Here is a 24,721-nt window from a genome sequence, read left to right as displayed (position 1 = left end):
TAGGTTCCTTGGGAGCCCCAGGGACAGCTCAAGGCTGGGGTGGTGAGACAGGAAAGTCTGGTCCTCTGCTCCTGAGCTGGACTGGGCTCCTGGGATGCTTCGCCCAGCAGCAGCACCTCTGCACCGCACAGCAGGGCTGGGGGCACTGCCTGCATGAGATGAGTGGGCAAGAAGGAGAGAGGTGTTAAAGGCTGAGGGGAGTGCAAGATGAAGTCAGTCCCAGACATGAGGACAGGCTGGGTGAAGGACTCATCAAGAGCAGCCCTGCGGAGGACTTGAGGGTTCTGGTGGATGAAAAGCTCAACGTGAGCCAGCAGTGAGTGCCTGAAGCCCAGAAGGCCAACTGCATCCTGAGTAGCATCAAGAGAGGAGTGACCAGCAGGTGAAGGGAGGAGGTTGTCTCCCTCTGCTCTGTTCTGTGAGACCCCACTTGGAGTCCAGGTCAGGATCCCCCAGCACAAGAAGGATGTGGACCTGTTAGAACGGGTCCAGAGGAGTTCCACAAAGATGCTCAGAGGGCTGGAGCACCTCTCCTATGGAGAAAAGCTGAGAGAGCTGGGCATGTTCATGTTCAGCCTGGAGAAGAGAATTCTCCAGGGTGACCTCATTGCAGCTTTTCAGTACTTAAAGGGTATTTGGATGGAGAGTGACTCTGTGTTCAATCAGATAATGACAGGGGGTGGTTTTAAACTAAAAGAGGGGAGATTTAGATTAGACACTAGGAGGAAATTCTTTACTTGGAGGGTGGTGAGGCACAGGAACAAGTTGCCCAGAGAAGTTGTGGATGCTCCATCCCTGGAGGTGTTCAAGGCCAGGCTGGACAAGGCTCTGGGCATGCTCACCTAGTGGGCGGCATCCCTGCCTATTGCAGGGGGATGGAACTAGATGGTCTTTAAGGTCGACAGGGGTGGTTCCGGCAGGATATCAGGAAGAGGTTCTTCACCGAGAAGGGTGGTGCATACAGGACAGGCTCCCCAGGGACATGGTCACAGCACCAAACCTGTCAGAGTTTAAGAAGCATTTGCACTGTACTTTTAGTTATACGGTCTGGATTTCTGGGTAGACCTGTGTGGAGCCAGGAGTTGGACTCCATGGTCCTTGTGGGACCCTTCCAACTTGGGATATTCAGTGATTCTACTTAGAGTGCATCTTGTTCCTACTCTTATCAGTTCCAGTCATTTCTGCTGTTGGACTTCCTATAACATGCAACTCCGATCATGGGTTACAACCATTTTAAAAGTACATCCATCACAGTCTCCATCCCTGGTCCCTTCAGACCAGGCTACAGAGTTTAACATTGCATTGAACTCCTCCCCTCACCCCTGCTCCATCCAGTGTCTTTTGGCCACAGCCTCTTAGAGGTGTACCTCCTCCGGCATGGCCTTATCCATAAACCACACTCCCTTCAGAAGTCTACCTGCTGTGTTGAGGACTTACCCATGGCCACAGACGCTTTGAGGTCTTCTGCCATGGCCTTATGCAAGGGCACAGACACTGCAAGGTGTACCCACTATGGCACGGACTTCTCCATGGCCACAGAGGCCTCGAGGCATACTTTGCTCTGGAGTAGACTTGTCCATGGACACAGATGCTTTGGGTTGTACATGCTGCCATGTGGAATCACCCACAGGTCACAGTTCCTCTGACTCACAGTCACACTGGAGTTCCAGCCTGTCCAGTAGAGGCAGCACAGGAACAGCAGCCGTGCCCTGGCCATCCACCAGTCCGGGCACATGGCCATGGCTGTTATCAGAATGCTCCCAGGCACAGCAAAGAAAGATGATAAGGAGTAGAGCAAACAGCAGATTCAAAAGCAGCCACTAACAAGCACTGGACTCTCATGCACATACAGAAAGGCAAGGAAGCCCTGTTGCAAACACAGGAGACTTCCAGTTAAGAGCCAAACTGCTCTGATATCTATAAATCTGGTCTCCACACTCAAATCTGTCATTGTCTCAAACCCTTTGTTCCCCAAAGAACTGTTTTGGTTTAGCACCAGAAGGCAGCTGAGCATGGCACAGCCACTCACCCACTCGTCCCAGGTGGGATGGGGAGAAAATCAGAAAGGTAAAAGTGGTAGAACTCATGGGTTAAGACATAGACAGTTCATTAGGTAAAGCAAAATCCATGTGTGCAAGCAAGGCAAAACAAGGAATTCATTCAGTACTTCCCATTGCCAGGCAGATGATCAGACACTTCCAGGAAAGCAGGGCTCATCACACTGAAGAGTTTCTTGGAAGACAAATGCCATCATTCCCAGTATCCCCCCTTCCTCCTTTACCCCACCTTTTATTGCTGAGCGTGATGTTGCATGGTATGGACTGAATTTGGTCAGTCCTGCTCAGCTCCAGGCTCTGTCTCCTCCCAGCTTCTAATGCACCCTCAGCCTCCTTGGCGGTAGGGCAGCAGGAGAAGCAGAAAAGTCCTTGGCTCTGTGTGAGCACTGCTCCAACACATCAGTGTGTTATCACTGCTGTTTTCATCAAACATCTAAAATGTAATGTCATATGAGCCTCTATAAAGGTAATTTGCCAATAATCATACCAAAACCATGACAGCTGCCTATGCTACCCAGAAAATAACAAACAAGGCAAGATTCACTTGTCCTAAATGTGGGCATCATCTACTATTTCGGGTGGCCAAAGGAAATCTCTTTCATACTTAATAATGATCCCTTAGCTCTTAATTACCTGCACATGCCTTGAACCAATACTGGCTCCACAAATGTCAGCAGGTGTTTGCATCAGAACAACTGGCCCTACTCTCCATCACCATTAATTAGCATGGGACATGAGACAAGGAGCTCAAGTGCAAGTAATTATTTTGTGCTTGCCTGAACTGGGGCAAGAGGAACCCCACTTTGAGGGTTTGTGTGGTGCATGAGAGGGGGCTGTCTCCTTCCACCTCCAGGATGGCAAGCCCAGATTAAATGCTTTTTTTTGACTCAGTTGAATCTCTTTCCTCAGCAGCAGTAAAGGGGATCCCTCCTAGGAAAGATCATTCTTAAACATAATTCTTTGATATAAGCAATGACACTGCATGAAAGAAATGTCTCTCCCCAGCTGAGATAAGTGGTTATGTCGGTGTCTTTCACAATGGTTTCGCCTGGAGCCCCAGAGACATCTCCATGGAACAATAGTGGCAGAAAAAGAGATGTTTTGGGCTGGGTCTCTGCTGCTGACCCCCAGTCAGACTTCAGTGAGCATGCCTTTCTCCAGACAAACTGATGGGTCTCCTCTTTCACCCAGGAGAGCCCCCTTAAGGCCATAGGGTCCAGGACAGGAGAGGAGGGTCTCCTGAGTGCCCATCTGTCCCTCCCCAGCAGGAGCATTGTAACAGCTCTCCTTGTCTCTCCACCCAGCTCTGCAGGTGCTGTTCTTCTCAGGTAGGATGGAGATAGGGGACTCAACCCATACAATCCTGCCATACAGATGTGTCCATGGGAACAGGGTGCCCAAGCCCCCTTCTGACTCGTGACCCCATCCCTGGACCTGGTGATGGCAGTTCTGTACTCGGTGGTGCCTCCAGCACTGAACCCCCTCATCTACAGCATGAGGAACCAGGAGATCAAGGATGCTCTCAGGGATGTATTGGGATATGTGTTATCCCATCATCAATAACGTAGCCATCAGACTTGTAGGGTTCCCACTGTACCACAAAGAAGCAAAGCCGGTTTTGTTTTGTTTGTTTGTTTGTTTGTTTTTTGTTTGATTGATTGATGGATTCTCGTAATTATGATAATACTGTATGTGAAAAATACTGTAATTTATTCAACTTCTTCTTTCTACTAAGTGTGCCTTGTGACAGTCCTGTTGTCTGTTCCGTGGCATTCCTGGGGCTGTAGACAGGAGGCATCAAGGTGAACCAGTGTGTCACAGCTGGCCTCTTTGCTAGCAGCACCGTACCGAAAGGGGCTCTTCAGGGCCAGGAGGCTGGAGGCCTCTTCCGAAGCTGCGGTCAGCAGGAGCTGCTCCCTGAAGAGGCCTCCTGCTTCTTCTGGGGCTCTCTGTGGATGGAGGGGGACAGGTTCAGAGCCCCTGGGTGATCTGTGTAGTGGGTTTACGTTGCTAGGTTTTGGTAGCAGGGGCCATAGGGGTGGCTTCTGTGACAAGAATGCAGAAACTGCCCCATGTTACATTAGGGCCCCACTGCTGGCCAGAGCTGAGCCAATAAGCGATGTTGTCTGTGCATCCATGAGAGCACAAAAAATAAAAAAAAATAAAAAAATAAACCAGCAGCTCAGCACTCACCTGCCCTTTCTGCTCTTAGTAATAAGAGAAATTTCTATCCTCTGCACTTCCACATGGCCTTTGCTTTTTTTTTTTTCCTTCCCTTTATTTAAATGATGTAATTAGTAACAATTTTCCCTTAATAACTATTTTTCCTCTAATTAAATTATCCTTATCTCAGCCCGTGAGTTGTTTCTTTCCTTTTCTTCTTCCCTTCCTCTCCCGAGGATGGGAAGAGAGAGAACAGTTGTGGTGGAGGTCAGCTGCCCAGCAAGGTAAGACCAGTGCAGCCGGGCAGAGGGCAGGGAGCTTTTTGGGGCTTTTCTGGGGTTTTAATTCTTTTTCTCTGCATTCTGCTCCTCTATTAGATGATGCCATTTTTCTCTTTCTTTTGTACCCGAAGCTAAATGCACGCACTATCCTGGTGGTAAAGGACAGCTGAGCATGGTTTCTCTGTCTCCACATTTAAAGGACTCTTCAGCTGGAAAGCAGAAGGTTGCATGGAAGCTTGTCTTGCTTTCCTCCATCAATGCAGAGAGGTCGATACCTCAGTGTGGCTGGCTTTGTGCAAAGACTGAGAGGCGTCATGGACATTCCTGGGCAGGGAAGGTTAATCTAACCTTATTATTAACCTTATTTTTAACCTGATAAACCTAATAATAACAGAAACATTTAGAAAATGTCAATGAAAAGGAAAACCAAACCAAACCACAAAGACTAAGATAAAGACCTTTTATTCATTAAAATTTCAGGTTTTAATTTTTTTTTTTTTTTTTTTTTTTTTTTTTTTTTTTTTTTAGGTGTGCATTTGCTTTCTTTTACTTTAATATCCTGGATCTTCAAGGGTGGGTATGGGACCTTAGGTGGATTTTTTGTCCACTTTTTTTCTTTTGAATATGAAAGTGATGTTCAGAATTGGGGTAAGATGTGGGTCACAGGGACACAGGAACAAGCAACACACAATCCTCGCACCTCTTCCTTCCCCCCTCTCTCCCTTTTGGGATGGGGAGAGAATGAAAAATAAAATAAAAAAAAAGAGTAGTGAAAGCTTGTGGGTTGAGATAAATACAGTTTATTAGGACAGAAAAGAAAGGAAAATAAGAATAATAACGATAATAGCTGAAACCAGGACACGCATATATATAAATGCATGTATATATGAGCACATTTTCATTACCTGAAACATGTGAGTTCTGCTTATGGAACGGCAATATGTTCTTACCATGCCGGAATGGAAATCACCAAGAAGTGCACTTATTGTACAGGAAATATTGATTTTTCCCTCTCTTTGCACTACCAATATTGTCTGTTATGCTGTGTGTCCAGTCACCCTCATCATTCTGGTGTTCCCACCTCTCCTGGGTATCATAGAATGGCTGGGCTTGGAAGGGACCTTAAAGATCATGTAGTTCAAAATATTAAATGATTAAATAAAACGATTAAGCGGTTATGTCTGAAGGTGTCTTTTCAGCAGACTCCTTGGACATGTGTTCTTCCCATCGCTCTCCAGAATCTCCCTCTCTTTGCTTTTTGTTCATTCAGACACCTCCCAGCTATCTGATAAAAGTTTAGGGAGATAAAAACTATCGCCATCCTTTAGAAGTCTAATGAACTCTGTAGTGAACGCCTTAATTGTGTTTATCTCTATCCTTGCTTATCTCTCTGTGTAAAACGTTTCTTGTACAGCTGTCCCTTGTGCCAGGTGAACCTCGTTAGATGCAGTTTGCACCTGGCATGCAGTTGAGGAGAATGTTTTAAAGTTTATTGAATTGTATAGCGCTTAACTTTTGTTTGTTTGCAATGGAGAGAATCCCTTCTGTGCCTGTGTGCAGGCAGTTCTCTGGGGAAAAGAGACAGCAATTGGTGCAAAGGAGCTGTCACATGCAGCTGCAGGCCTGAGTGGAGAAGTCTGATGGGAGGAGAAGTGCTGCAAGTCCCAGGCGGCTCCTGAGAGAAATGGAGCGCTTGGGGAGGTGAGGAGCAAGGATGCCCACAGAGTGTCTGGCCTCAAGGGACTACTTTTCCAAGCTGACCACAACTCCTTAGGAGATCCTGTGCATCAATATCAGTTAGAAATGTCAGTAAACTGAATAAATAAATAAATTAGTTAAAGGAAATGCCCTTGTTCTCAATTGTTCATTGAAATCTGCCTCTTTAACTACCCTTCTGAAATCTCTCCAATTAGATGTACAAGCCCTGCATCCTTGAAGAAAATGATGGGGAGAAACAAGGCACATGAGGGCTCTCTGTATTGTAACAAGCCCCAGGGTGTATTTGGTGCTGAGTCCATGGACCTCTGATGCTGAGAGGAGATAGCACAGGCTGAACAAGAAGGTAAAGCCAGAAGAAACAGTAAAGTTTCTTGGAGTGTTAATGGGTCTCACTGAGGGCCATTAGCAACACAACCTCCCCATGGACTTGTTAGAGCAGAAATTGGAGGCAGTGATGCCAGTCAGGCAAAGGCAACATGTAGGTGGCTCTGATGCTGAGTAAAGCCCTTATCCAACCAGATGCCAAGGCCTGATGCCCGGGCTCTGGGAAGGGAGCTCCTGTCCCACACATGACTCAGGACTCTTCAAGAGACAGTGGGACGTGGGGTGTGTGATGCGGAGTGAAGGACAACAGTACAACACCACCGGGAGGTACAAGAAGGCCCCAAGGTTCCAGGGCCAAGGGGACAACGTGCCTTCTCATAGGCCTCAGTGACAGACAACAGCTACAGCCAAGGGGACAAAGACCTTGGCTCTGTCAGGGCCTTCCAGCCTTGCCAGTGCCCTTGGCCGTTGTCTGTCCTACCCTGCCCCATGCCGGTGCCATTTTCCTTGCAGTCTGTAGACACCCAACCTACTTCATCACCACAGTATCTCCCTACCTCTACTGGCATCTGCTTGTCCTCACTGGCTATTTCTTGCAACACAAAGCCATGGGCTGATCCAGACTCCCTCTGAGTGACCACAGCAGTACCCTTGGAGTGATATTTCTTTCTCCTCATGACCAGGACCTCCCAAATGGCAGTTTATGGTTGGTTTCCTTTCTCATGCCCCTATCAAAAATGTGCCATCATTTCTGAAAGCAACTTTCAAGCTGTCTGGAGCTACTACTACACTGTGCCAAGCCTGTGCTTCGCCAGGCCTAGGAAGCCCAGGCCTCTTGGCCTCCACACATGATGCCTACCCCTGTCTTGGTAGACCTCCTCTGAACCCTCTTCAGACTTTATGCATTCCCAGCTGCAAGGTCAACATCGTGGCCATGAGGGCAGAAGACCCTGCTGAGAGGGAGAGGAGAGGCAAGGGGGTCTTGTTCAGTGGAAGGCATCCATGCTGGAGAGGACACAGTGGTGCTCCAGTCCCCAAGGCACAATGCTGCTCTTAGGAGTTTCCTCTCCTTCTGACCACCTCTCTGCTGTATGGAGCTGTCCCTGGGAGATGTTCCTCTGCCCCCCATCTCTTTGGTGCCAGTGTTCACAGACTCTCCCCCCCCCCCTCCCCACATGCTGCACTCAGCTCTGCCCTATGGGCACCTCTTGCTTGTATGGCACTGTCCGAGGGCATCTCTGTGGTTGCAGCTTATCAGGGGGAGGCCAGACCTAATCTGACAAGGATGGAAAGAGGAAGCTGGAGTTGTCTGCAGTCTGTCTCTTGTGCAAATAATTTCTCGTTTCTCTTTTTTTTCCCTTCAGCAATTAGGAAATTGAAAGCACAGCTTCTGAAAAGCTCCCTCCTGAGAGTGTAGTCCCTGCCTTCTTCATCCTCTTGAAAGATCCCCTCAGGACAAGGGTGAGCTGGAACTGCAAGCAGCCCTCAGTTCTGCAGCACCCTGTTCATGGGAGGATGGACCTGCCCTGCTGGGGAAGGACTTGGCTCCTGACTCCAGTGAGCAGACCAAGGACTGTGTGGGTGCTACACCCAGGGAAAGTCTCATCCCTTTGTGACAGCCAAGGACAACAGGATTCGCGTCAGCGGCATACATCTGAAGCTGCCCAGAAGCATGCTCATGACCTTAGCCTCTCTGCAGTTTCTCAAAATTGCTCTCTGATAGCTCAGGGGTTCTATGGGAGAGCTGTGCCCTTCTGAGCAGCAGCACTGTGCCTCTAAGAACACCAGAGGGTGGTTGCCCTAAAGGTCAGGACGCTCAATGGGAGAGCCAGATCATTTTCCAGCACCACTGTCTGCACTGCCAGGAACCCCCCGTCTATCTCTGCTGTCATCTAGGGGAGGTTTAGGCTGGATATTAGTAAAAACTTCTTTATTTAAAGGGTTGTTAGGCATTGGAATGGACTGCCCAGGGAAGTGGTTGAGTCACCATCCCTGGAGGTCTTTAGAAAACATTTAGGTGTAGAGCTTAGTGATACAGTTTAGTGGAGGACTTGCTAGTATTAGGTCAGAAGTTGGACTGATCTTGGAGGTCTCTTCCAACCTAAATGATTCTGTGATCCCCCCATCTACACCCTGTCCATGCTCACAGACCTGGTCCTATTGAGCTCATCATCGGCATTTCAATCATCTCATGGAGCAACCTCTTCATATGAGCAGGAGCTAAAGGGCAGATGCACAAACTCTGATGAGCTTGGAAAGGTGATGCTGGTGCTGTCTGGAGGTTGGCATGTGGTGCAGGCACTTGCCTGGTAAAGCTCAGAGTAACAGTTTGTGTATCTGAGCCCATTCCCTAATTGGGAGAGATGTTTTTACATCGCCACCCAGATGAAACAGAGTAAACTTGAAGCCCAGATCAAGGAAAGCAAAAACTCAAACAGGAGGCACCTTCTGTTAACTAGAAGAGTCCCTTCAGAAATGTGCTGGGCACAGCCCCGGGCACCTCAGCTGTGGCTCTGGGTCCAAGTACAGACTTGTGACAAGGAAACATGGTTTACAACGGCCCAGGATCACATGCGTGCAAAAGGTTTGCTTGTGAGCTTAGACATGCTGAGTGTTTGGCAAATCACAGCATAAAGAGCAAAGGAGAGCACCACAAAGAGAGCAAACCCTGCTGTGTCCAAGGCTGGAGAGCAGGAAGGGAATTGAGCAGTCTTTCTGGACCTCTCCTGCATTTGGTCAGCTCAATAGCTCTGCATGCTTTGAGGAGATATTGGATAAAGGCACATCCGGAGGTGTCCTACATATACGAGTCTGGTGTCCCTGTGGGCAGCCAAGGACATCCCCCTTCCCTGTCTGGCCCTCAGCTGATGCTCAGAAAAGTTCTCCATCAGAGCCTGCAAACACTGGCACACGTCTTTGATCTCCCCTGGCACCTGAGCCATCACCAAACGTCTGTGTGGGACCAGCTTTGTTCCCCCAGGTTGAACAAAGCCCAGGGGCTCAGAGCCCACACTAGCAATTACTTTGTGTCTACCTGAGCTGAACCAAGAGCAATCCCAGATGTAGGGTGTGTAGGATGCATGGGGGAGCTGAATCCTGCTTCAGCCTGAGGGCTTCCAATTTGGGATGAGATCCTAGAATCATAGAATGATTTTGGTTGAAGGGGACCTTAAGGATCATCTAGCTCTGACATACCAGCCATAGGCAAGGATACTTGCTACTAGGTCAGGTTGCTCAATGAAGATGCCTGCATTCCCTCAGTTGAATCACTGCCCTGACCAAGGGAAACCACAGAAGCCTCCCTTTGTTTCTCTATCCTTTTATTATGGGTGTTCAGAGGTGAACCAGGACATCTCGTGCTCTGGTAGCACAAATCATGCTGCTGGAACCAGTCTCTGTCCTTTGTTTAGGGCAGGGCAGTTGGTGATTACTTCAGTCTGCTTCAAATCATGTTCCCCAGGGGTGACCCTGCTGCTTTTCAGGAGTTGTCATCCCTGGAGCCCCAGGGACATCTCCAGGGAGCCCGAGGGGCCAGCAAAAGTCATGCATTGGGCTTAGCCTCTGCTGCTGAGCTAGGCTGGGCTCCTGAGATGGAGGGATCTGTCTGCAAGCAAGCAGCTCTGCTGAGTCACAGCTGTACCCAGGAGCAGTTCCTCGGCATGGTGCAGCAGGGCTGGGGGTCCCAAGGGGATAAGGGAAGGGGAGGGAGGCAGAGAAAGGTTAAAGGCACTCGGGAGGATGAAGAGAGCTTACTGGAGGAAAAACATCACAGCTCTTGAAATGGTAAGTCTCTGGCTGCAGGGCGATGCTGCTGCAGTTCCTGGAAGGATCTCCAAAGGGCAGCATAGCCCACAGATTTTGGGACCTTTCTTGAGGACTCCCAGCCCAGAGGCTCTAAGTGGAAAAGTGTGAAGTGCTGTGCAGCTGGGGGTGCAGGCAGGGGTGCTCAGGGCTATGGTGCAGAGTATGGTCCCCAGGGCGCTGCAGGGAGAAGCTGCGGGTGGAAGGAGGCCCCCTGGCAGGGCAGGGCAGGGTCATGCTGCTGCCTACAGTCTGGTCAGCAGTCTGCTTGCGTTTGTAATTTGCTGCAGTGACATTTCTGGTGCACACAGCTGTTCAGGGGCTACCTGATAAAGACAGACTCCGTGCTTTCAGTTTTCTTGGGAGCAGCTCAGCAGTAAGGGATCTGGGAGTGCTGGTTGACAGCAGGCTCACAGCAGGCTGTGAGTCAGCAATGTACCCTCATGGTGAAGAGCACAAAATGCATTTTAGGATGCATTAAACACAGCAGAGCCGCTCAGTTGAGGTGATTGTCCCACTACCTTTAGCATTAGAGCAGCCTCACCTTGAATTTTATGTGCAGTCCTTGTCTCCACTGTACAAAAAAAGTCCTTGGAAGAGTCTGGAGGAGGGCAACAACGCTGGTAAAAGGGCTGGAAGGGTCCTCAATAAATGGCTTTAACTTCTGGTTGAAAAGGTCCTTGAAGAGGTCAGGCAGTTGGACTAGAAGATCCCTACCAATTGAACTATTCTATTTGATTTGATTCAATTTGATTCTTCTATCCTGCCCTATCCTATCCTATCCTATCCTATCCTATCCTATCCTATCCTATCCTATCCTATCCTATCCGTCCCAAATGGACACAGTTCTCCATTAGAGTGATTGTGATGCTGGAAGCCACGAAGAATCAGTGGAGGTGCCAAGGCCACAGAAATGTTGTTGGGGAGATGCATGAAGGGAACTGAAATAAGCCCTTGTTGTTCGTGGTGGTTGGAAGTGGAGTATGAAGACAGGGTGAGGGGTTTGGAGGTGTGTGCTTTGAACCGGGAATCCCCTGCTATCAGCAGTACCCAGGTTCATCTCAGGTTCTGCTCTGCCCTTCTGTTGGGTGATTTGGGAATAAGAACACTGAGAAGCTCTTTGATATTGTAAGTGGATTTAATTTGAGATCACCCCATGTTCCCATAAACCTACTGCTGTACAGGACTGACCCACAGATGAATCCCTGCTCCCTCTGCCCACCTCAGCCAGCACATGCTACAGTTAATCAAGGGAGCCACAAGAAGGTCTTTGAAAGGAGAGAGGTACTTTGGGAGACTTCTGTGAGAAATGGCATAGGATTTTTTCAGAGGAACCTCTCCTAACTGGTTATTGTTTTTTCCTCCTTGTAAAGGTCCCCCATGCCCAGAGACAGCAGATGTCCAACAGCAGCTCCATCACTGAATTCCTCCTGCTGGCATTCGCAGACACGCGGGAGCTGCAGCTCCTGCACTTCGCGCTCTTCCTGGTCATCTACCTGGCTGCCCTCCTGGGCAACGGCCTCATCCTCACCGCCGTAGCCTGTGACCACCGCCTCCACACCCCCATGTACTTCTTCCTCCTCAACCTCGCCCTCCTTGACCTGGGCTGCATCTCCACCACTGTTCCCAAATCCATGGCCAATTCCCTGAGGGACACCAGGGCCATTGCCTATGCAGGATGTACTGCCCAGGTCTTCTTTTTATTATTCTTTTTTGGTGCAGAGTATTCTGTCCTCACCATCATGGCCTACGACCGCTACGTGGCCATTTGCCAGCCCCTGCACTACGGGACCCTCCTGGGCAGCAGGGCCTGTGCCACCATGGCAGCAGCTGCCTGGGGCAGTGGTTTCCTCTATGCTCTCCTGCACACTGCCAACACATTTTCTCTTCCTCTCTGCTATGGTAATGCTGTGGGCCAGTTCTTCTGTGAAATCCCCCAGATCCTCAAGCTCTCCTGCTCAGACTCCTACATGAGGGAAGCTGGGCTTCTTGTGGTCATTGTCTGTTTAGCCTTTGGTTGTTTTGTTTTCATTATGCTGTCGTATGTGCAGATGTTCAAGGTTGTGCTGAAGATGCCCTCTGAGCAGGGTCAGCATAAAGCCTTTTCCACATGCCTCCCTCACCTGGCCGTGGTCTCCCTATTTATTAGTACTGGGATTTTTGCCTACCTGAAGCCCCCCTCCATCTCCTCCCCATCCCTGGACCTGGTGATGGCAGTTCTGTACTCATTGGTGCCTCCAGCAATGAACCCTCTCATCTACAGCATGAGGAACCAGGAGATTAAGGATGCCCTCAGGAAACTGATGAAATAATTTTTTTCAGAAGGAATGAACTTCCCAACTTCTGCATTAGACACATAACGTGGCTCATTAAAGGCACAGCTCCTATTCTAATGTATTTCTGGGTATTGTCATTTCTGGCTTTATTTTGCTTTGGTTTCAGTGTTTATTTTATCTGTGGTTTCATTCTCCTGACACTGTCCACTAAAATGTCATTAGGATTTTGCCTCTTAGCAAGTTGTGGATGCATCTTCCCTGGAAATGTTGAGATCATCAGGCTGGATGGGACTTTGTGCCACATGGTCCAGTGGAAGGTGTCCCTACCCATGACAGGGAGGTTGGAACTAGATGCTCTTTAGAGGTCCCTTCCAACCCAAAACATTCTGTGAGTCTCTGATTCTTCATCCCGTTTCTCATTCAGTGCATGGCTGTCTAGAGGAGTCCAGAGACTCCGTCCATGAGGAGTCTTGGTGAATTTAAACAAAATAAAGGACCCTTAAGTGACTTGTTGGTCTGACATTCCCCTTGTAAGCCCTTTTCTGGGGCTTTCTCTGCCTGTGTGCAGAGGTGGAGGGAGAGTCCCAGCAGAGCAGCAGTGGATAGTAGTCTGAGCGAAGAACAAGGCTTGGTAGACTCATTGCATCGTTCCTAATACGAGCCCCTGGTAGGCAACACACCTCTCTTGGGCATTCCCAAGATCAGGCTGGGAGATGGGTGCCTCAGCACCTCTCACAAGAGAGGGAGGAACTTTCACCCGTCCCTTTACTTGGTTGCAGAGGTTGTTACACGGGGAGTAGATGAGGATGGGATAGTTGGGGCCAGCGTGTTCATTGACACGATGGGTCATAGAATTGTAGAAAGGATCTGGTTGGAAGGGAGCCCCTCTCCTCCTCAATCACAAAAGCTAACCCAATCTGTTGTCAATTGCATAAAGCAGCTCCATGCATCTGAGCTTCACCTTCACCTTCTCATCTTCCCTGACACTCTCTCTGGCAGAGCCTGCATCCCTCCACTTCAGCACCGCAGGTGGCCAAGATGTGTGATCACACCCCTTAATCCAAATTCCGATGTCCCTTCACCCAAAATCATCACTGTTCTGGGACAAGCCATGAGGCTCCAGCTCGTCCTGGCTGTGCACATTTGGGCTGCAGCACCTCAGGTGTGGCACGGGGCCGAGCACAGACTTGTGGCAGGGCAGGAGAGCCCAGGGCTGTGGCGCAGAGCAGGGTCCCTGCTGTGCCCCAGGGGCTGTGAGCATGGGCAGGGAGACGATGTGACTCCTCTAGACACTGCAGCGAGAGGAGCTGGGATATCAGGACACGCAGCTTTGGGACATCCAGCTGTATCTGTATTTGCCTCCCTGGGGCCAGGGTTAGGGACATTGCAAGAAAGTTTCCCAACCTGGTTCACCTCTCTGACTATTATCCTGTTTTGATAGTCCAGGCTGGCAGTGATGACATTGAAGATAGAAGCCTGAAGACCATCAAATGGGACTCTAGGGGACTGGGACAGTTAGTGGAAGGAGTGGAAGGAGTACAGGTGGTGTTTTCGTCCATCCCTACGGTGGCAGGGAGTGGTACAGAGAGGACACGGAAAGCCCACCTGATAAACACGAGGCTCAGAGGCTGGTGCCAACACAGAAATTTTGGTTTATTTTTGACCATGGGGCGCTTTACTTGGCACTTGGCCTGATGGTCGCAGACGGGTCCCTATCTCTAAGAGGAAAACGGATCCTAGCCCAGGAGCTGGTGGGGCTCATTGAGAGGGCTTTAAACTAGGTAAGAAGGGGGACAGGGCTGAAACAAGGCTTGTTAGAGCTGTGCCAGGGGGAACAATGGCAAGGCTGGGAGAGAAGGCAATGTCCCAACTGAAGTGCATCTACACTAATGCACGCAGCATGGGTAACAAACAGGAGGAGCTGGAAGCCATCATGCTCAGGCAGACTATGACTTGGTTGCCATCACAGAAACGTGGTGGGACCACTCTCATGACAGGAGTGCTGCAATGTCTGGCTATAGGCTCTTCAGAAGGGACAGGCAGCATGGAAGGGGTGGTGGTGTGGCTCAGAGAGTTTTGATGTCGTGGAACTTGAGGCTGGGAATGATAGGGTTGAGTCCCTATGGGTTAGGCCAACAAGGGAAGCATCCTGGTCGGGGTCTGTTATAGACCGCCAAACCAGGATGAGGAGACTGATGAGGAGTTCTACAGGCAGCTGACAAAAGTTGTGAAATCATCAGCGCTTGTTCTTGTGGGGGACTTCAACTTCCCAGATATATCCTAGAAGCACAACACAGCCCAGAGAAAGCAATCTAGGAGGTTTCTGGAGAGTGTGGAAGATAGCTTCCTGATGCAGCTTGTTAGTGAGCCTACCAGGGGAGGTGCCCCGCTAGACCTTCTCTTCACAAACAGAGAAGGACTGGTGGGAGATGTGGTGGTTGGAAACTGTCTTGGGCAAAGTGACGATGAAATGGTAGAGTTCTCCATCCTTGGAGAAGCCAGGAAGGGAAACAGTAAAACTGCTGTATAGGACTTCTGGAGGGCCAGCTTTGGACAGTTCAGGACACCGGTTGGCAGAGTCCCTTGGGAGGCGTTTCTGAAGGGCAGAGGAGTCCAGGAAGGCTGTGAGCTCTTCAAGAAGGAAATCTTAATGGCGCAGGAGCGGTCTGTCCCCACGTGCCCAAAGACGAGCCAGTGGGGAAGACCGGCATGGCTGAACAGAGAATTGTGGCTTGAGATTAGGAGAAAAAAAGAGGGTTTATAATCTTTGGAAAAGAGGGCAGGCCACCCAGGAGGACTATAATGATGTTGCGAAGCAGTGCAGGGACAAAATTAGAAAGGCCAAAGCTCATCTGGAGTTCAATCTGGCTACGGCCGTTAAAGACAACAAAAAATGTTTTTACAAATACATCAACTCAAAATGGAGGACCAAGGAGAATCTCCATCCTTTACTGGATGCGGGGGGGAACTTAGTTACAAAAGTTGAGGAAAAGGCAGAGGTGCTTAATGCCTTCTTTACATCAATCTTTAGCGGCAAAACCAGTTGCTCTCTGGATACTCAGAACCCTGAACTGGTGGAAGGAGATGGGGAGCAGGATGTGGCCCTCACTATCCATGAGGAAATAGTTGGCAACCTGCTATGGCACTTGGATGTACGCAAGTCTATGGAGCCAGATGGGATCCACCTGAGGATACGCAGAGAACTGGTGGAGGAGCTGGCCAAGCTGCTTACCATCATTTCTCAACAGTCTTGGCTATCGGGGGAGGTCCCAGTTGACTGGCGGCTAGCAAACGTGACGCCCATCTACAAGAAGGGCCAGAGGGTAGACCCGGGAAGCTATAGGCCTGTCAGTTTGACCTCAGTGCCGGGGAAACTCATGGAACAGATTATCTTGAGTGTCATCACATGGCACTTGCAGGGCAACCAGGTGATCAGGCCCAGTCAGCATGGGTTTAGGAAAGGCAGGTCCTGCTTGATGAACCTGATCTCCTTCTATGACAAAGTGACGCGCTGGGTGGATGAGGGAAAGGCTGTGGATGTGGTCTACCTTGACTTCAGCAAGGCTTTTGACACCGTCTCCTACAGCATCCTCCTCAAGAAACTGTTTGCTCGTGGCTTGGACTGGCGTACACTTCGTTGGGTTAAAAACTGGCTGGATAGACAAGCCCAAAGAGTCGTGGTGAATGGGGTTAAAACCAGCTGGAGGTCGGTCACTAGTGGTATTCCCTAGGGCTCGGTACTGGGGCCAGTCCTCTTTATATCTTTATCAATGATCTGGATGAGGGGATTGAGTGCACCCTCAGTAAATTTGCAGATGACACCAAGTTAGGTGCGTGTGTCGATCTGCTCGAGGGTAGGAAGGCTCTGCAGGAGGATCTGGATAGGCTGCACCGATGGGCTGAGCTCAACTGCATGAAGTTCAACAAGGCCAAGTGCTGGCTCCTGCACCTGGGGCACAATAGCCCCAAGCAGAGCTACAGGCTGGGAGATGAGTGGTTGTAAAGCTGCCAGGCAGAGAAGGACCTGGGAGTGATGGTGGATAGTTGGCTGAATATGAGCCAGCAGTGTGCTCAGGTGGCCAAGAAGGCCAACAGCATCCTGGCTTGTATCAGAAACAGTGTGACCAGCAGGGCTAGGGAGGTGATCGTCCCCCTGTACTCAGCTCTGGTGAGGCCGCACCTCGAGTACTGTGTTCAGTTTTGGGCCCCTCGCTACAAGAAGGACATGGAGGTGCTCGAGCGAGTCCAGAGAAGGGCGACGAAGCTGTTGAGGGGTCTGGAGAACAAGTCCTACGAGGAGCGGCTGAGGGAGCTGGGCTTGTTCAGCCTGGAGAAAAGGAGGCTCAGGGGCGACCTTATCGCTCTTTATAAGTACATTAAAGGAGGCTGTAGCGAGGTGGGGGTTGGTCTATTCTCCCATGTGCCTGGTGACAGGACAAGGGGGAATGGGCTAAAGTTGCACCAGGAGTGTTTTAGGTTGGATATTAGGAAGAACTTCTTTACCGAGAGGGTTGTGAGGCATTGGAACAGGCTGCCCAGGGAAGTGGTGGAGTCACCATCCCTGGAAGCCTTTAAAAGACGTTTAGATGTTGAACTTAGCGATATGGTTTAGTGGAGGACTTGTCAGTGTTAGGTCAGAGGTTGGACTCGATGATCTTGAGGTCTCTTCCAACCTAGAAATTCTGTGATTCTGTGATTCTGTGCTTAACCAACCTGATAGCCTTTTATGAAAACATAAGCAGGTAGACAGATGATGGAAAGGCAGTGGATGCAGTCTATCTTGATTTCAGTAGTGTTTGACACTGTCTCCCACAGCATCCTCACAGCTAAACTGAACAAGTGTGGTCTGGACGATTGGGTAGTGAGGTGGACTGTGAACTGGCTGAAGGGATGAAGCCACAGGGTTATGGTCTATGGAACATCTCCAGGGAGCCTGAGGAGCAGCAAAATCATGCTTCGGGTTTGGCCTCTGCTGCTGAACTTAGTCAGGCTCCTGGGACCAAGGGAGCTCCTGGCAAGTGGGCAGCACTGCAGAGAGACAGCTCTGCCCAGGAGCAGCTCCTCTGCGTGGCACAGCAGGGCTGGTGGCACTGCCTGCAGGCACAGAGGGAAGATGAGCAAGGCAGAAGGGGAATAAAGGCAGTTGGGATGGTGAGAGCAGAGATGAGCTCATCACAGGAGGAATCTTCACAGACCTTTATGCTGTAAATCTTTTGCCACAGGACAATGCAGTTCCTTGAAGTGTCTCCTAGACTGGGCACATCTCTCCATGAGCAGAACCTGTCAGGGTGTCTTTCGTGGTTTCTGCAGTGTGGAGGAGGACGTGCTCCAGAGCGGGGCTTCCCTGCTGCAGGAACATTATCCTGCAAAAGAATGTAAAACTGGGTGTACCAGAAAATGTAGGAGTCTGCTTTGGATTTTCTCCTTTCAGATGGCTGCGTGGGCAGTGGGAGATGGAATTTCTTTCTCCATTCTGGAGAAGACACTGAGGCTCCAGTTCTTGCTAGCATGTTTCTGAGCATCTCCTTAGTCTCTTCACACAAAGAAATGTGTTTTGCACAGTGTTCTGATGCCAGAAGATGTCTTTAAGGCAGTGCTTAGTGGGTGGGATGGATTCTGTGAGCCTGGTCAGGGAGGAGACATGGGGACAGAGAAGCAGCTGGTAGCAGGGACAGTTTCAGGCAGCAGAGAACAATGCCACCACCCAGCATCACTCTGCTCAGCTGCACTGCAAAAGAGAGAAAAGTTTGCAAGAAAGCCTTGCAAAACCAGAGGTTTCCTGCCCCATCAGAGGAAGTGACCTTAGCAGCTGCTAATATAATATGATAACTGTTGCTGGTAATTATCTTATTGTTATTGCTGTTCTTCTTGTTATTGCCTGATGCCTCTGCAGCCAGCTCTTTACCTGCCTTCCTGTCTGTCCTTTCCTATACTTCTCACTGGAGATTTTCCACTGAGGTGGGGCATGGCTGAAAATGGACTTCAGCAGAGGCAACTTGGACTTAACAGAGAGCTGAAGAATGCATTTTATTTTGTAATCAAATCTCTTTTTATCATTTTTTTCCTTCTTTTTGTTCTGGTAAGACAGAGGAACCCTGTGTCTATGTGCAGCCAGTTCCACAAACAAAGCAGGTACAAATTGGTGCAGAAACATTCAGTGGAAGCCTTGGGTGGGAAAAGCTGTGATTTTAACAGGACTAATGGAAATCCCAGGTGACTGATCAGAGAAATGGCAGATGGGAGGGCTGGGGTGAAGACATATTCAGATTTCATCATGCAACACTCCGGATCACTATGAATTGGAGATGGTTGAGATTGCATATTCCCTAAGTGGAAAAGTAAAGAAAAAGGAAAACAGAAGAAAACTTCTTGTTCTTTATTTTGGAAATCTTCTCGGTTAGACTATAGTCATGGATACTCCCTAATCAACCACACAAGAGCAGAAGAATTAGGGTAAGTTATGCAGAGGCTTGTCTTGTTAGGGTTTGTGCATTTTCATGAGCTCTCTGGTGCCAAGTTCCTGAACTGCAGCTGCTGGAGGAAGATTGAAGAAGCCTCTGAAGAAGGCAGGCACAAACCTCCATGTTAGTGGCTTCCCTGAGGGCCACCGCTGATGATGAAGCCATGACGGGATGCGCTCTGAAACAGGATTACACTGGAAAGAGGCAAGGAGGCTGCAAGTCTTTAGATAAGCATGTCCCCTTATCCCTGCTGGTTGCAAAGACAACAGTCATAGATGAGCAAAGACATCTTTATTGCTGGGGGAGTCCCAGCCCCACCAAGGCCCTTGGCCATCCACACCACAGGCTCTCCCATGCTGTCCCATGTCTGCAAACAGTTCTCCTGCAGGCTTTGGCCACTCCTGTGCTTACGTACCTCACTCTGGCATCTTCCAAGCTTTTTGCACCTCCACCCACCTATTCCTTCTAACAAAAATTTTGGTCTTCTGGGGATTTGCCATAGCTTATGAGTTCCACACTACTTGCCCATTTTTTTCTCAAAGACCTCCTAATGCTCCTCAGCCACCAAGATGTCCTAGCCCCATGCTTGCTTGCTTCCTCTATTTAACTCCCTGTCCTGGGATTTAGGATGAGAATAATGTTGATATCACACTGATGTTTTAATTGTTGCAGAGCAGTGCTAACACTAAGCCAAGGACTTTTCAGCTTCTTGCTCTGTCCTGCCTGTGGGCAGACTGGGGGTGCAGCAGGAGCTGGGAGGGTACAGACCCAGGACAGCTGACCCCAACTGGCCAAAGGGATATCCCATACCATATCATGTCACGCTGAACAATTATGTGGTCAGCTGGCTGGGTGGGGGGTTTACAGCTGCTTGGTGATAGGCTGGGCATCGGTCAGCGAGTGGTGAGCAATGGCATTGCGCACCAACTGCTTTGTACATATTGTTATTAACATTACTACTATTACTATTGTTATTATTTATGGAAAGAACCGTTTAGGATCATCTAGGTCCAACTGTGGGACTGTGAGCCTGTCCCCTTCAATCCATGGAGATGCTCAGAAAAGCAGGAAGCCTTTCCAGGGGACAACTCCTAAGGTATATTCCTGACACCAGCTTTGGAAGAGGTGTCCGGTCTCCTGGCTCTGCCCTGAGGAGCCCCTTTTCTTACAGTATCAGGGAGACCAGCTCTGACGCAGTGGTGCACAGCCTTGCCTGCAGCCCCAGGGATGGTGCTCTACAGATAGCAGGACCATGACCAAGTTCCATGAGACCCGAGAGATTACCAAAATGCACAGGAATGCAGCCTGCAGTGAAATGAGCAGTATTGACAAGACCACATCCTGCTGCAGTCCATGGCCATGGCTCCAGGGAAGCAGCAGTCCCAGATGGAAGGCAGCAGAGAGGGAGAACCCACTGGGCAGCAAGAGGCAGCTCCAAAGGACACCCGGGCTGCTCCTCCCTGTGCCAGCTGAGCTCAGAGCACTCAGCCCCTCCTGAATGCTGGGGCTGCTCCCCAGCTCCAGAGGAGATGGGAAGAGGTGAGAGGGAAACCTGATAATTTTCTCCTGGTTTCTGTAGTTTTCCAAGCCGCCTGGTTCCTTATGTATATAAGGTTTGTTGATCAGGAATAATGCTATAGGTATAAGGATAAGGATGAAGTTAGATGATTAACATGATTTAATTGGAATTACTAGTCACAGGTATAACAAAGAAGGAACAACAACGACAAAAGAAAAGAAACCAAAAAAAAAAAAAAAAAAGAAAGAAAAAAAAAGGCTGGGATTTTTGTGAGTTCCTGGAAACCCATACAAGGCTGATGGGCACATTAGTGATCTTGAACTAGCATTTGTTCCAATATTTTCTGGAGAGCTTTCTTGAGCATCTTGTTCCTCATACTGTAGATGAGAGGATTCACTGCTGGAGGCACCACCACATAAAGCACAGTCACAAAAAGATCCAGGCATGGGGAGGAGATGGAGGGAGGCTTTAGGTAGGAAAACATGCCAGTGCTGACAAACAAGGAGACCACAACCAAGTGAGGGAGGCATGTGGAAAAGGTTTTGTGCTGTCCCTGCTCAGAGGGGATCCTCAGCACAGTCCTGAAGATCTGAGCATAGGACAGCACAATGAAAACAAAACACGCAAAGGCTAAACATCCACTAACCACAAGAAGCCCAGCTTCCCTCATGTAGGAGTCTGAGCAGGAGAGCTTGAGGATCTGGGGGATTTCACAGAAGAACTGGTCCACAGCATTGCCTTGGCAGAGAGGAAGAGAAAATGTGTTGGCAGTGTGCAGGAGAGCATTGATGAACCCACTGCCCCAGGCAGCTGCTGCCATGGTGGCACAGGCCCTGCTGCCCAGGAGGGTCCCGTAGTGCAGGGGCTGGCAAATGGCCACGTAGCGGTCGTAGGCCATGACCGTGAGGAGACAACACTCTGCTGTGATGAAGAAAGGAAGCAGTAAGATCTGTGCAGCACATCCTGCATAGGAGATAACCCTGGTGTCTCTCAGGGAGTTGGCCATGGCTTTGGGAAGAGTGGTGGAGATGCAGCCCAGGTCAAGGAGGGCAAGGTTGAGGAGGAAGAAGTACATGGGGGTGTGGAGGCGGTGGTCACAGGCTATGGCTGTGATGATGATGCCATTGCCCAGGAGGGCAGCCAGGTAGATGCCCAGGAAGAGTGTGAAGTGCAGGAGCTGCAGCTCCCACGTGTCTGAGAATGTCAGCAGGAGGAACTCGGTGATAGAGCTGCTGTTGACCATTTGATTTTTCTGACCATGGGCTCCTGTCCAAGGAGGAGAAGTCAATGACAAGTGAGGACAGACTAACCAAATTCTTACAGCCTCCATCCTTCCACAAAGAACCTCATCCAACTGCCTGGATGGAGCTCTGAATTATTGTTTCCCGAGGGTGCAGTGGGGAGCAGGGAACTCTGCTATGGGCTCTAGAGGAGTCCATTCTGCTTTGCAGCAAGAACATTGGACCCAGCAGTGATTAGTGATTTCTGGTTAGATACGCTTATGACATCAAAGACCTTTGCAGTATTGCTGCTCCCAACTCACCAGACTGCAGAGCCACGCTGTGGGGATTTTGTTTTGTTTCTTTTGTTCCTGTTGCCCTGGTCAAACCTGAGGAGCCTTTTTTGCAGGTAGACAGCCTTGGCATTTCCACCATCCTGCAAGTGCTATATTGGTATTCCTGGGAGGCAGTGGGACAGAATCTTAGTGCAGAGTGAGGAGAGTCTCTCTCCCCATCTGTCTTGCTCTCAACTGCCTTGTGCTGGCAACTCTTTGAGCTAGTTCATGGTCATACTTGGGTGTTCCCCTGAAAGGGAACTAGGCAGTGCTGGGAGCTGTGCAATTTTAAATAGTGTTTCTCCAAAATTCTGCTTAATAGAAAGTGAGCTTCATCGCGAAGCCAAGGACTGCATTGCAAGCCCCACAGGTTAGGAGGGGACTTGGACACCTTGACTGCAAGGAGACTTCTGCATGGCAGGACCTGCAAGAAGCATGCCTGAGCTGCAGCCGAGCTTCTCTGTCCCCAGAAAACCTGAGAAGGAGAACAGCAGCAGGACAACTGAGTGGAGAGAGAAGGAGAACTGTCACAATGCTCCTGCCAGGGGAGGGACGCAAGGCCAGGGAGGGACAGATGGATGTTTGGGAGCATCTACTCTGCTGGGGCTCGGACGGCAGAGGAGGCAGCTTATGTCTTGGTCCCCATGGCCTTAACCAGGAAACCAGGGGGGCTTTTAGGGGGAAAAGCATGTTCACTGAAGGACTGACCGGGAGGTGTCCAAATCCCCCCTCCCATCCTTTGCTTTCAGCACCTGAAGTTTTACTTTCCATCCCCCCAACAAGGGAATCAAGAGTAGAAAACTGAAAGCACAGCGCCCTTCCCTTCCAGGCAATGCCTAGAAAGGGGGTTAGGGAAGAGCACCCAGCAGAAATGTCATAGAATCATAGAATGGTTTAGGTTGGAAGGACCACATAATTCCACCCCCCTGCCATGGGCAGGGACAGCTTCCACTAGACCAGGCTGCTCAAAATTCCACCAACCTGGCCTTGAATGCTCCCAGGGATGAGGGAATCAGCAACTTCTCTGTGCAACCTGTTCCAGTGACTCACCACCATCAGAGCAAAGAATTTATTCCTTATATCTACTCCAAATCTATCCTCTTTTAGTTTAAAGCCACTACTCCTTGCCCTATCACTACACCCCCTGACAAACTGTCCCTCCTCAGCTTTCCTGTAGGTCCCCTTTAGGTACTGGAAGGCTGCGATGAGGTCTCCCCAGAACCTTCTTTACAGCAGGCTGGAAAACTCAGCTTGTCTTCATGTGAGAGGTGCTCTGAACATCCTCTGAACGTCCTTGTCACCACAGTGAATAACAAATGTGAGTAGAGACACAGAACACCTTGTGGAAAGCAGCAGGACCCTGCCCTGCCTGGGGGGCCCCTTCCACCCACAACTTCTCCCCACAGCGCCCTGGGCACCCTTGCCTGCACCCCCAGCTTCAGCCCTTTACATGTTTCTACTAAGACCTCCTGGCAGTCCTTCTGAAATACCTGATGGGGTCTGAGCTACACACAGTTCTGTAGACCCTTCCAGGAGCAGCTACAGCCCTGTAGCCAGAGGTTTACCGTCTCAAGGGTGGTAATGGTTGTAATGGTTTCTCCTCTAGCGACATCTCAACATCGACCCACTCCAGCCTGCCCCTAACCTCTCTTTCACTCTCTCCTCTCCCCTTCTCACCTGCAGGCAGTGCCCCCAACCCTGCTGCCCTTTGCAGAGGAGCTGCTCCTGGGCAGAGCTTTGCCTCTTAAGAGGTGCCCAGCCCACTTGCCAGGAATTTTCTCTGTCCCAGGAGCCCAGCCCAGCTCATGAGCAGACGCTCAGTCTGCTCCCAGGTCATTTTAATGACTCCTCTGGTGTGTTTGGTGATGACCCCATGAACCTCAGGCACGGAGAGGAGTTTCAAGAAATCTCTCAAGTCCAAGTCAGATGCAAACTCCCAAGTTTCTTGGAGTGTCCCACTGAGGGCCATTACTGACAAAGACTCCCTTGGAGCTCATTAGAGCAGAAAATTGGAGGAAGCGATCACAAGAAGACAAAGGCAATGTTAAAGTGGCTCTGATGCTTAGAAAACGTTGATGTGCTTCACCAAGCATGATGGCCAAGCCTGGACCCCTGGCCCCTGGGAAGGGAGATCCTGTCCCTCACATGTGTCTGTGTGCTCTTACTAGGGCAATATGATATGGGGATGCACATTGCCAAGTGCAGGAGAATGGTACGACACTTTCCTGGTTTGCAGGTGTGGGTGAGGAGGCAATGAGGCCCAAGAGCTTGAAAGCTAAGATGTCGTCTCATAAGGCTCAGTGGCACAGACAGCAGCCATAGAGAAGGAGACAAAGACCTTGGCTCTACTGGGGTTTTTAGCCTTGCCACAGCCCTTGATCCTCTGCACGCCAGGCTGTCCTATGGATTCCCAAACCTGTGCCTCTTTCTCTGTGGGATGTAGACATTCAACCTTCTTTCCCTTCTTGCTCTCACCTGAACGTCTTCCTGCCTTTATGGATAATGACTCCGTGCTCCCTGATGGTTCCTTGAAACACAAAACCACGGCTGGATCCAGTCTCCTTC

The 24,721-nt window shown here is 49.9% G+C and overlaps 3 protein-coding genes across 11 annotated transcripts in view; 1 reads left to right on the top strand and 2 right to left on the bottom strand.

The window, feature by feature from the left end:
* Positions 1-24,721, bottom strand: part of LOC311425839 (uncharacterized protein) — a 329,482-nt gene that overhangs the window by 41,472 nt on the left and 263,289 nt on the right. The window lies entirely within an intron of this gene.
* LOC311425795 (uncharacterized protein) overlaps positions 1-24,721 on the bottom strand; it is a gene marked incomplete at its 3' end in the record, with an annotated part of 311,807 nt that overhangs the window by 23,951 nt on the left and 263,135 nt on the right. The window lies entirely within an intron of this gene.
* Positions 3,198-12,742, top strand: LOC311425842 (olfactory receptor 14C36-like). 2 transcript variants are annotated; one of them, XR_014686444.1, is made up of 3 exons: positions 3,257-3,385; positions 6,415-6,563; positions 7,909-8,013. XR_014686444.1 is itself a non-coding variant. In XM_084501877.1 (2 exons), exon 2 carries the CDS (start codon positions 11,743-11,745, stop codon positions 12,655-12,657), a length of 915 nt encoding a protein of 304 aa, XP_084358003.1. In that variant the 5' UTR covers positions 3,198-3,385; positions 11,719-11,742; the 3' UTR covers positions 12,658-12,742. The 2 variants fall into 2 exon arrangements, 1 of the variants encoding a protein (XP_084358003.1); XM_084501877.1 differs by lacking the exons at positions 6,415-6,563; positions 7,909-8,013 and adding an exon at positions 11,719-12,742 and having other exon boundaries at positions 3,198-3,385.

The sequence above is a fragment of the Aythya ferina genome (assembly GCF_964211825.1).
Source record: "Aythya ferina genome assembly, chromosome: 34".
NCBI classification, from domain to species: domain Eukaryota; kingdom Metazoa; phylum Chordata; class Aves; order Anseriformes; family Anatidae; genus Aythya; species Aythya ferina.
Note: the sequence above shows the minus strand (reverse complement) of the source record. Positions and strands in the feature narration are given on the sequence as shown.

What these genes read in the sequence shown, in the direction of transcription:
- LOC311425842 (XM_084501877.1), top strand. Translation starts at nt 11,743, where the DNA reads ATGTCCAACAGCAGCTCCATCACTGAATTCCTCCTGCTGGCATTCGCA.